Source organism: Dendroctonus ponderosae, unplaced genomic scaffold, assembly GCF_020466585.1.
Source record: "Dendroctonus ponderosae isolate FM_Combo_2020 unplaced genomic scaffold, Dpon_F_20191213v2 Dpon_F_20191213_4, whole genome shotgun sequence".
NCBI classification, from domain to species: Eukaryota; Metazoa; Arthropoda; class Insecta; order Coleoptera; family Curculionidae; genus Dendroctonus; species Dendroctonus ponderosae.
This window is the reverse complement of record NW_026018611.1, coordinates 6,637,229-6,647,468: the sequence shown is the minus strand read 5'-3', so window position 1 is coordinate 6,647,468 and position 10,240 is coordinate 6,637,229. Positions and strand designations below refer to the sequence as shown.

The following is a 10,240-nucleotide window of genomic DNA, read 5'->3' as shown; positions in this document are numbered from 1 at the left end:
TTTACCGGCTGAACTTATCTATATGGAGATATAGCATCGCCATAGTAACAAGCAAACAATGGTCAGATATATTGAACAAATAAACCGAGAATAATCCAATTATATAATTCGATCAACTGTCTCCTTAATTTGAATTGTTAATAGGAATAAGAGCGACAAAAGCAGCGTTAGAGAAGCAGGAAATTAATTAATTAATTGCCAGAATTTATGTAGCAATTAATCAAAGAATTAGATTTTTGTTTTGACAACTTTTATGTTATCTAATTAAATATACAGGGTGATCATTCACACATTATCTAGTACTTCGCAAAACGTATCAAAGGTCCAGAGAATCGCAATTTTTTTAAAACAAACACTTGGAACTTCCTAAGGTTCCAATAAAAAAGACCCGTAATCTGGCATATACAGGGTGTCCAGTGATCAAATGGCCATATCTCACGAGCGTGTTTCTTGGTCAATTTTACGGCAAAAATGCCTCTATACTGTTTTGCAAAACTACTCAACTGTAAAGGAGTTATGGGCAAAGTTTTCAGATCAAGAATATGCCGAGATTCATGTTATTTATGGATTATGTGGCGTAAATGCAAGAGAAGACTAGGGCCAGTCTTCTCTTGCATTTATGACGGCAGATTCAGGGCATTTTCCTAAAATTACCGCTGAATGTTCCGTAGGTACAGCCAGAACTTGATGAGGAAGCGATTGCTAACATAACGGAAAAAGTTCTACTAGCGAACCCACAGTTTACAACTTTAACAACAGTTTTGTGGACAAACGGGCACTTGAAAACCTCTGAAAACGCACTATAAAGACAGATTTTCGGGGAATTTTTGCTGTGGTGTTCTTCATAATCTTTTTATTGGATTATTCGAATTTCAGGAACGATTAACATTAACCTGATCTAAAAATCAAATGAATGATTGGAAAAAAGGCAACATGTTTTGCTCAAATTGGGCGTTAATTCATTGATTTCAAGCCGCTCAAGCTGCAGATTTTCTTTTCCACGGCAGCCTAAAAGCATAAAAACTCCCCAGTTTCTGCTCTTAGAAAATCAAAATCATCCTTAGGACCAGTCAGGACTTTTCAACTGTGTTAATTTACGATTTTTTAAAATCTTCCCTTCCTGTACATTCTGTCATTTTCAATGGATTCAATTCATTCCAATGTACATGATGGGCGAGTTTTAAAAAATCATAACTGCAGTTGAAAATACCTAAGGATCATTTAAATTTTCTTACCATGCTTGAAACTGTTGTGCTTTTCGGTCTTTTAGCCGTCGTTTCTTTCATCAGACGTTTTGCAAGGGGGGGTGACTTGAATCTTCAGAGGTATGTTTGCACAAACCCGAAAAATCTCATCAGTTTCAAAGAAATAGCCCCAAAAGCCTCACTGGTAGTGGGAATTAAATTACCTTGGACGTTTTGTCTATTAGTTCTTGTCTCTCGATGACCATCCATATCCCAAAATTCCATAATTCCTTATGTAGAACTCATGTTCAACGAAAAGTGTTAAGGCGATTTTCCAGGCGCTTCTCAACCGGCAAATTGCCTCATTTTGAATGTTAGGTATTAAGATGTAATGAACGCACTTCTTCACCAAAAAAACCACAAGTGAAATCTGGAGGAAGATTCCTCAAGCTCTCGTGCGGTCTAACAAAAGAACCACGAAACGATCATTTGGCGTACCTAAATTGTGTGCTCAGAAATTATATCGATAAAATAAAAATTTGATTTATTCCCCCCTGCCCTCTTTGTTTAACAGTTGCTTAGCGACCAATCTACCATTAAGCTGGAGGGAGCTTAACGGCTTTTAAGCTCAAAATACTCAACATTTTGTATACTCGGCAAACTTATTTGTGCTTTTGTATCTTAATTTCTTCATTTAATTATTAGGCGTCTAGGAGTAGATATATACATATATATATTTTATTAGCTCTTTTTGCTGTTTTTATTTTTTTGTAGTTTATGCTCAAAGGAAACTTTTTCCGCCACTTTTCAGCCTCATTTGAGATGATTGTAAGAGCGTCGTTTTAATAACGTGGAAATACCAAATAAGAACAACAGAGATAACAAAACTATGACAAAATGTCCAATTAAAATCTTCTTATCGGGTTTGCTTCCGATTGGTTAGCTTTAATGGTAAGTGGCAGGCATTTAATGGGGGTTGGAAGGATAAATCAACCCTTGGCCACTTTATTGATCAAACAAACCCGCTGTCATCGATGCATAAAAATATTGTAAATCTAGATGGTGGTCGCACGCGATTAGAACATTAACTAACCGAACATGTGCGCTTTTTATTCGGAACTGATTTATTTGAAAAAAATACACTCAGGATAACAAGAGGGGAAGAATTAAAATTGTCTTTGAGAAATTGGTTTTTCGGGTATTTACTTGATTTTTTAATTAAGTATAAATAATATAAAAAAACACTGTTTGAATACAAAACAGCTAATATCTAGAAACCGTCGGTTTCCAGCTTTGATGTTACAGAGACTTTCTTGTAAGGGTTCTAATTCTCCATCTAGTCGATATGTATATAGGGTGTCCCATTTGAATAACCCAGAAATTTAAGGACAAAGTTTTAAAACGCCAGTCTTTGAGCATCTCTTATAAATTTCCATAGAAATTGAATATGCAATCAATAGCTTGTTGAATCAAAAAGTCTACAAAGCCCGTGTCCCATGCATCCTTTTATACGATGGTACGATGATACGAAAGTGTTTCTATTGGTTGGAGATCTGTCAATTCGTCCGCCGTCGTACGAACTGACAGATTTCCAACCAATAGTTGGAGATCTGTCGTAAGAACTGACAGATCTCCAACCAATAGAAACACTTTCGTATCATCGTACCATCGTACAAACTGATGCATGGGACACTGCCTTATATAAGTGTTGCCGCAAAATATACAGGGTGGATAATTGCCGATTTTTTCCGGAAAAAGGAAAGTCCTAAGGATCATTTGCATTTTCTTATCATGTTTGAAACTGGTGCTTTCGGGCTTTTGAGTCATCGTGGAAAAGACTCTAAAAATGATTTAACTGAGTGGTACTTTGGTACTTTTTCCCAATGAGATTTAATTTCTTGTGCGAATAAGTGGTTTTCTATTGGTGTTAATATGCAGAAACCGGGCATAACTAGATGAATAAGCGACCCAATCATATGACATGAACATGATTCAAAACAAATGTCCACCTGTTGAAGTCAATGCTCCTCTTGTTGACAAATAATCATCAACATGAAAAATTAAATAGAATTGAAGAAAATGACGCAACTGTACCTGAAGTGGATCAAACTCTGATTGAACCAACAATAATAATAATAGTAATAATAATAACAAAGGCTGGATTTTTCACTGTTTAAAGTTTCACTCATTGAAGAAACTAGGGCAAAAATTGAAACAAAAAACTCAATGAAGATCAACTTCAAGCCGAATGAAGCCAGTGAGAGTTTGGCAATGATCCCAAAGGAAATTTAAACATATTGTGGTGTTGTTATGTCTAGTTGAAAACATACTTAAGTGTACTAAACAGTGGGACTCACTTAGAATGGCAGCCCAATCAGCTGTTGAACCATCCATTTTAACCAAAGGCACTAAAAGTAATCGAACATTTTCGTCCGCTGCACTGGCTCTTCAATTGAAGCACGATTTCCACATTTTCACCAAACTTTTAAACTTTTCTTCTTGCAACCTGTTTTCCACGTTCTTTGACAGCTGCTACTTCATTCACGATTCACGCAGGCTTGACTTAATGTGACAGAATAATTATTCAATTATTGTTTTTTTACAATCTCACATTTAGTTTTATATTGATTTTTACTCAACTGATTAACAAACATCTATAATTTTAACTAAGGGAATTTCCAAGAAATTACGCCAGTTGATACTGTGTATCCTTTTCTAAACGATAATGCGTGTAAAGTGCTCGTGAGCGTGACATAACTGCGCATTTAGCGCGTAAATGCTAAGTTATCAAGGTTTTGATACGATTTTCTCTGGATTTGCCATAACTTAACTTTATCAAAAGAGACTTTTGTGGCGTTCAATTGAAACTGGTGAGTTTTTTCGGCTCTGGGCTCTTTCTGCAAGTTGCTGGTTCGTACCCAGTACGGCCCAAAAGCCCGAAAAACTCAAAAGTTTCAACGCACAGATAAAGTCAAGTTGAGTTAATTAGAGCAACCCTACTTAAGCAAAATGGGGCCCCAACTTCCGGGGCTTAATGCCGCGGCAATAGACGGAATTTTTTTGCTTAGTTCTATTTAAAAAAATTCCAATTTTAAATCGCTTCGTAAATAAGCAGGAACCAGCTGAAAACATAAGAAAAAAAGCAAAGCTGAAAGTGCTTGTTGAGCAGGATTCGATTTAGAGCCATAAAAAAGGACTGGTATACCGCCGTTGACTTCTATTTCTTTCTACGCAAAGCAAATAGTTGGCGACCAAAGATGCCAGCACTAGCCCCAGCAGCCAGCTCGCCGTTTTAGTTCCTACTGCTCGGCAACCAGTAAAACAAATTATCGAAAAATAACAAGAACCACCGCAAGTAGACTATAATTTGGGCTCAAAACCCGGCAAAAAATGCAAAAATTAATCAGCAGTATCTAGATCGGGCAATGAAAGTGTAGACTATACAAAGTCATTGATAATACCTAATTTCATTCATGCATTTCGACGTTATTGATCCAAACAAACATCTGACATTTCTTTGAGGAAATCTAGCAACCGATGACCTACTCCACTAGCCACTAGCCCGAGTGTTTACAAATTTGTGTAGACATGGCCGACTGTTCTTGCCAGCGAGATTCAGAAATGTTCGGCGAAATGATCGTGTAAAAGCCAAGTGAAATGGCTGATAATGAGGGAAATTGCCAGTGCAGTGACCGATTTAGTGAAACAGTGAGACCAGGACGTTAAACTGTCTGTGTGCTTTAAGTGGGCTCGCAAACGTAAGTCCTAAACAAGTAAACAAATGAGTGGCAATCTCTGTTCATTGATTAAAATACCCACCTAATTATTGCAACAGGTATTGTGCTTGTTTCATTTAAATGAACGTCCATTTGCGTTCAATCGCCCGCACGACCACTGTTTGGGTTGCCTTTGATTTTTCGCATACTCAAATTACAACATTGGAGAATAATATAAACAAACATGGTTATTAGGTTAAGTGAGTTTTGCAATAATGTTTCCCTGCTAGTTGCTCACGTTGTCGCTCTCTTGATGTTGAGACTGTGGTGAATTAAACGAGTAAATTTTCATTAGAGCTTCCGCTATCAGTATGGAGCCAGAGTCGTATGACTCGAAGGAACAACCCCACCTTACCATACCAGTACCCAAGAAGGAGCGGAAATTCACTGCTTTGGATCTAACAGATCAGTCATTGACCACCAACCCTCAGCCCGTTTTGGTGGTGCAAAGCCCCAAAACTCCCACCCTATCCAGAAAACTGAAAGCCGTCAGTTTGGACAGTGAGCCCCAACCCCAGAGCAATACTTTGGAGGTGAGTACTATGGTTGTATCTACAGAGTGGAAGGGTTTAGAACGGAAAATTCGATTTAAAACCGTCGTATGCCCCAACCGCCGTTGTGAAGTTATCAAACTTCAAATTTATATTTAAAGCGCATTTGTTCGCATCGGACGAACAGAGGAAATGAAAATGAATCATTGTAGGTACCTATACATACGTACGACTCGGGCGGTTATTCCTTTAAGATGAGTCCTGATTGTCTTTAAAACCCCACTAATTTGCACTTAAATGTTGACAGCAAACGTCAACAAGTTTCAGCCGAAAAAATCGCGTTTTTTGTATCCGAAAATCACTCTAACGCCCGGAAAAATACAACAAAACGATGGACGAACCGTTATTATTCGAGAAACTCAACAATTTCCCCCACAAAAATGCCAAAATCCCGGACGTTTTAAATTTGTTTGCAGAGCAATGGCTCACAGTTCATTATCAAACAATGGTCTAAAGGTATAAATCTTCAACTCCTTTAAGATAAGCACGCATATGTTCACATTCGACAAACAGAACGAATGAAAATCTGTATACTTACATACTTATGATTCGGGCGGCTTTTTTCATTTAATTTGAGTTCAGATTTTGTTTGATACATCAAATTTGCACTACAAAGTTACAGTGATCATTTTACAGCACACGTCAAACAGTTCCAGTCGAAAAAATGCGATTTTTACCGAAAATCTCACTACCGACAGGAAGAATATCGTCAAACGATGGAGAAAACCTTATTATTTCAGAAAATCCACAGTTTTCCGCATAAAAATGCCAACATCCCGGTTGTTTTTTTAAGTTTTCATGAAACAATAGACCAAAGGTACCTATATTTAACTCTTTTAACATAAGCACGCATATGTTCGCATTGGTCGAACGGAACAAACAAAAATTAATAGTTGTCTTATTTTAATTGAGATAAAAAATAGTAAAACAGATGTCAGTACCGAAAACCATTATTTTTCAGGTTTTTCGAGATGTATTCTCAATGCCAAACACGCCGAAGAAACAAATCAAACAAAAACTGTCGTGCGACTTCAATGATGGCCCGCCGAAAAGCACGCTGGCGCCCAGTTTTAGCTCCAACTTGAAAAAGTTCGCGTCGAACAACAGCATCAGTGGCTCGCAAACCCTGAAGACTTTGCCCGAGGTGAACGCATTGCAAGATTTTTCCGATTGCCCCAATCCAGAACCGCAGAAAGTTCGCACTAAAGGACTGTTGGAACGACGCGGTTCTAATGCCAGTTTGACGATTGATTTGGGTTCCACCCAAAACATTGGCGAAGTGAAACCAGTGCCATTCAATAGACTGAATACGGCCAAAAGTGTGTCGAACTTGTATCTGAGCTCACTAGCTGGGGGAGATAACTGTGCCTGTGTGAAGCGGGCTGTGGAAGTTACCACTAAGGTAACCTGGGGATTTATTCCCAACTGGATTTTTAATAATAAAGTGGCTTTTGTGCTTTTCCCCATTCACTAGGTCAGTAATGAGAGGCGCAAGTCCCAAGAGGCGTGCGGCAATTGCACGATATACGAGTCGGAGTTGAAAATGAGTACCTGTAAAGCACGATGCCAAAACCTGAAGAGGTGCCACGGATGTCCAAAGTCGCGTCGAAAGTCCCTTTCCAATGAAAACCTCTATGTGCCACCATGCGGGTTTTGCGAGCTGGAAAGCAAAGAATGCGCCGAATTAAGGACCTGCAAAGGTCCAATAAAACAGTGATAAAAATCAAACAAACCCGATAACAAGGTTTCGAACATTTCAGGCAGCAATCGCAAGGCAGTGTTCCCTAGACAGCCGGACTTGGACTCATCGCAACTACTTTCCGATGACTTCAAGTTGCATTTACAGAACATCCAGTATCTTCAAACTGCTGGCAAACCAATGTCGGTTGAAGAGCTGAGGCAGTCATGTGATGTAAGCTGTTTGATTCATTCACTTAGCAGGTGAAAACACGCGAGCCTTTGCAGATGACCAGAATACCAAAGATGCAGCAAGAGTTCTGGGAAGTGCCGTTGAACCTGCAGGAAAAATGCTACGTTTCGGGCAGTCAAAGCAAAAACCGATATCGAGGCGTGTTGCCCAATGAACATAGCCGGGTGCTGCTTCCAAATAGCGGCGGATATATTCATGCCAACTACATAAAGGTAAAGTTTATCATCACCAATGTGCCAACATTCACTGGTAGTTCAAAAAATTGTCACATTATTTGAAAACCACCCGGTGGAAAATGTGGAAAATAATACGGTTTTGTACTTTAGGGCCCAGATTACACTGAAACAGCTTACATAGCCACTCAAGGGCCGTTGCAGCACACTTGCATAGACTTCTGGGAAATGGTGTGGCACTCACAGGTAACTATGAAATGTTTTTCCCATACAATTTCAATTAATCTGGTTGTTTTCAGTGCAAATGCATAGTAATGTTGACCGGTTTGGTAGAAAAAGCCCGCAACAAATGCGAGCTTTACTTTCCATTGGGCAAAAAGTCCAGCCTAAAGGAGAAAACCTTCTTTTACGTAAAAACATCCAAAGTGCGCGACAAATTCACCTTCGACTGTTCGAGTAATTCTAATGGCTTTGATGTCGAAACCTATGAATTCGAGGAGAAAAACGAAGTCATATTCGGCAAATATCGCATAACTTACGTGAAACAGCGAGAGCTGGACGACTGCCAAATCAGGCAATTACAGCTGAGGAAGACCGATCTCAATGTGGAGCCGAGAGTGATTTTTCATTATTGGCTTGCTAATTGGCCGGACCATCAGAAGACCAGTTCTGAACAAGTCTTGAAAACCGCGGTCGATGTTTTGGACTGTTTGGATGGCATTAAAGTCGACATATCAGGTATGGCCGAAAAAACAAACATTTTTCCTTCACACGGGGTTGGTTGAGCTTTTTTGCCATCAATTTTTATGCAATTGGAAAAAGTGGCAATTTGACTGCATACTATTAAAGACCGTTGGTTTTGCACAAAAAATCACTCTTAGTCCAAAGTGAGCCGTTCTAGAGAAATGTACAACAATAAATAATTAACCGTTGAAGAAATGAATTTAATTAAAGTATTTTCAATCTTTTGCAGAATCTCTAAGTACCAAATCGAAGGAACACGAAGTACAACATTTTGATCTCAAAGGCCCGGAATCACCGGACAAGAATACGGACGCCGAGTGCAGCAGCAATGAAACGAATTATTCGAGTAACCCTAGTCAAAGCAGAGACACTGGGAAGCCGAATTTCAGTTTTGACTTGTTTAGCAGTGAAAATGGCACAACAGTCGCACACAATGTTACCACAGAGTGTCACAAGGAGACGCAATCCGCCACCACGTTTACTTTTACTGTGAATTGTAATAGTATTAATCAGCATTTTACCTCCGAGTCCATGCAGTGCGAAGGAGCCCAATCGAACTGTGCGTTCAGCTTCAGTGAGGTGAAGATGAGTGATAGTGAGTCAACATTTCAGGAATCTGTGGGTGCAAAGCAACGAGAGCGAAGTAAAATCGCCTCAAAGCAAATGAAGACTAAGAAAAGTTCGGTGTCGGATTTTAACAAGGAAGTGTTGACAAACCGATGCAGCTTAGATTCGAAGCTGCAGCATTTGAATAAAATGGCAGATTTCAAGTCGCATTTTAAGCCGGACGTTTGCATGAAGGCCTTAAAGACGAAACACGTGGGCTTTGAGCGGAAAAGATCTGCAGAAAATATTCGATTGCCCTTAATATGCCATTGTAGCGCCGGTATAGGCCGGACCGGTTGTTTTCTGGCCATATTAAACGGTATTCAACAGCTGCGAATGAACAACTCTGTAGATGTACTAGCAATATTGTGTTCATTAAGACTAAATAGGGGCGGTATGGTGCAAACGGCCGAACAATACGAATTGATTCACAGAGTATTGAGCCTTTACAGTAAATCGATGTGAGATTAGTGATAAATAATTTTCATATTTGTTGATTTTTGTCATCAGTAGTTGTACATATATTTTTATGATAGTTTATTATTAATTAAGCCATTCGACGTTTGCTCTTTAGTTGAACTAACAGCATTTCGCCGCAAATGAAACCTGCTGTAATTGACCTTTCTGTGGCTCTGTTTAATACATTAACAATATGACAATTACCTATCCAAAGTTATTGGGGATGTGCTCAATTCAGAAAGTAATAAATTATTTTGTTTCCTATTCAATAGAATTTATTAAATATTGTCCAATTTTTAAATGTTTATTGAACTTTGCCTGTGCCCCATGCATCTGTTTATACGATGGTACGATGTCGAAAGTGTTTCTATTGGTTGGAGATCTGTCAATTCGTCCGTCGTCGTACGAACTGACAGATCTCCAACCAATAGAAACATTTTCGTATCATCGTACAAACGGATGCATGGCACACGGGCTTTATTCGTTAAAGTAGATTGGCAAATTATGAAGAAAAAAATTAATCAAAAGATCCTATTAGCAAGCTATCGATTGTTGTGCGACATTCCTGAGGAAGAAGCTGGAAAGGATAAATTGTTAAATGGTTTTTAGAGCCAACTATTTGACAACAACAGATTGCTCTTGACCAATCCCTCCATTAAAAAAGGACGACCGATCGCCGTAATTTGGGCGAAAAATTATTGCTATCTATTTAATTAATACAAATAGACGAAATTATCTTTGCTCTCTTTTTGGGGCTGTTTGAAGCCAACCCTATCCAATCTAAACTGGGTTTTTTCCACCGTTAAGTCTGGCACCA

The 10,240-nt window shown here is 38.8% G+C and overlaps 2 protein-coding genes across 4 annotated transcripts in view; one reads left to right on the top strand and one right to left on the bottom strand.

The window, feature by feature from the left end:
• Positions 1 to 3,938, bottom strand: part of LOC109537048 (myelin regulatory factor-like protein) — a 10,721-nt gene extending 6,783 nt beyond the window's left edge. The window contains exons 1-2 of one of the 2 annotated variants that reach the window (XM_019903569.2): positions 3,542 to 3,938; positions 1,409 to 1,646 (exon numbers count right to left, since the gene is read on the bottom strand). In XM_019903569.2, the coding sequence (XP_019759128.1) occupies positions 1,409 to 1,469 (61 nt within the window). In that variant the 5' untranslated portion in view covers positions 1,470 to 1,646; positions 3,542 to 3,938. The remainder of the gene's footprint in view (positions 1 to 1,408; positions 1,647 to 3,541) is intronic. The other variant, XM_019903570.2, reaches the window with a different exon arrangement.
• Positions 3,939 to 4,501: 563 nt separating this feature from the next.
• On the top strand, positions 4,502 to 9,687 carry LOC109537050. 2 transcript variants are annotated; one of them, XM_019903571.2, is made up of 9 exons: positions 4,502 to 4,942; positions 5,256 to 5,493; positions 6,473 to 6,913; positions 6,986 to 7,211; positions 7,272 to 7,423; positions 7,477 to 7,653; positions 7,768 to 7,860; positions 7,914 to 8,352; positions 8,588 to 9,687. In XM_019903571.2, the coding sequence occupies exons 2-9, from the start codon at positions 5,272 to 5,274 to the stop codon at positions 9,427 to 9,429; spliced, it is 2,592 nt and encodes an 863-aa protein (XP_019759130.2). In that variant the 5' UTR covers positions 4,502 to 4,942; positions 5,256 to 5,271; the 3' UTR covers positions 9,430 to 9,687. The 2 variants fall into 2 exon arrangements, with proteins under 2 accessions (XP_019759130.2, XP_048521884.1); XM_048665927.1 differs by lacking the exons at positions 4,502 to 4,942; positions 5,256 to 5,493 and adding an exon at positions 6,260 to 6,328.
• Positions 9,688 to 10,240: the final 553 nt, after the last annotated feature.

What these genes read in the sequence shown, in the direction of transcription:
- LOC109537050 (XM_019903571.2), top strand. Translation starts at nt 5,272, where the DNA reads ATGGAGCCAGAGTCGTATGACTCGAAGGAACAACCCCACCTTACCATA. An exon ending in TTCATGCCAACTACATAAAG is followed by an intron (nt 7,654 to 7,767) that starts GTAAAGTTTATC and finishes TTTGTACTTTAG; the next exon opens with GGCCCAGATTACACTGAAAC. An exon ending in AAATGGTGTGGCACTCACAG is followed by an intron (nt 7,861 to 7,913) that starts GTAACTATGAAA and finishes GGTTGTTTTCAG; the next exon opens with TGCAAATGCATAGTAATGTT.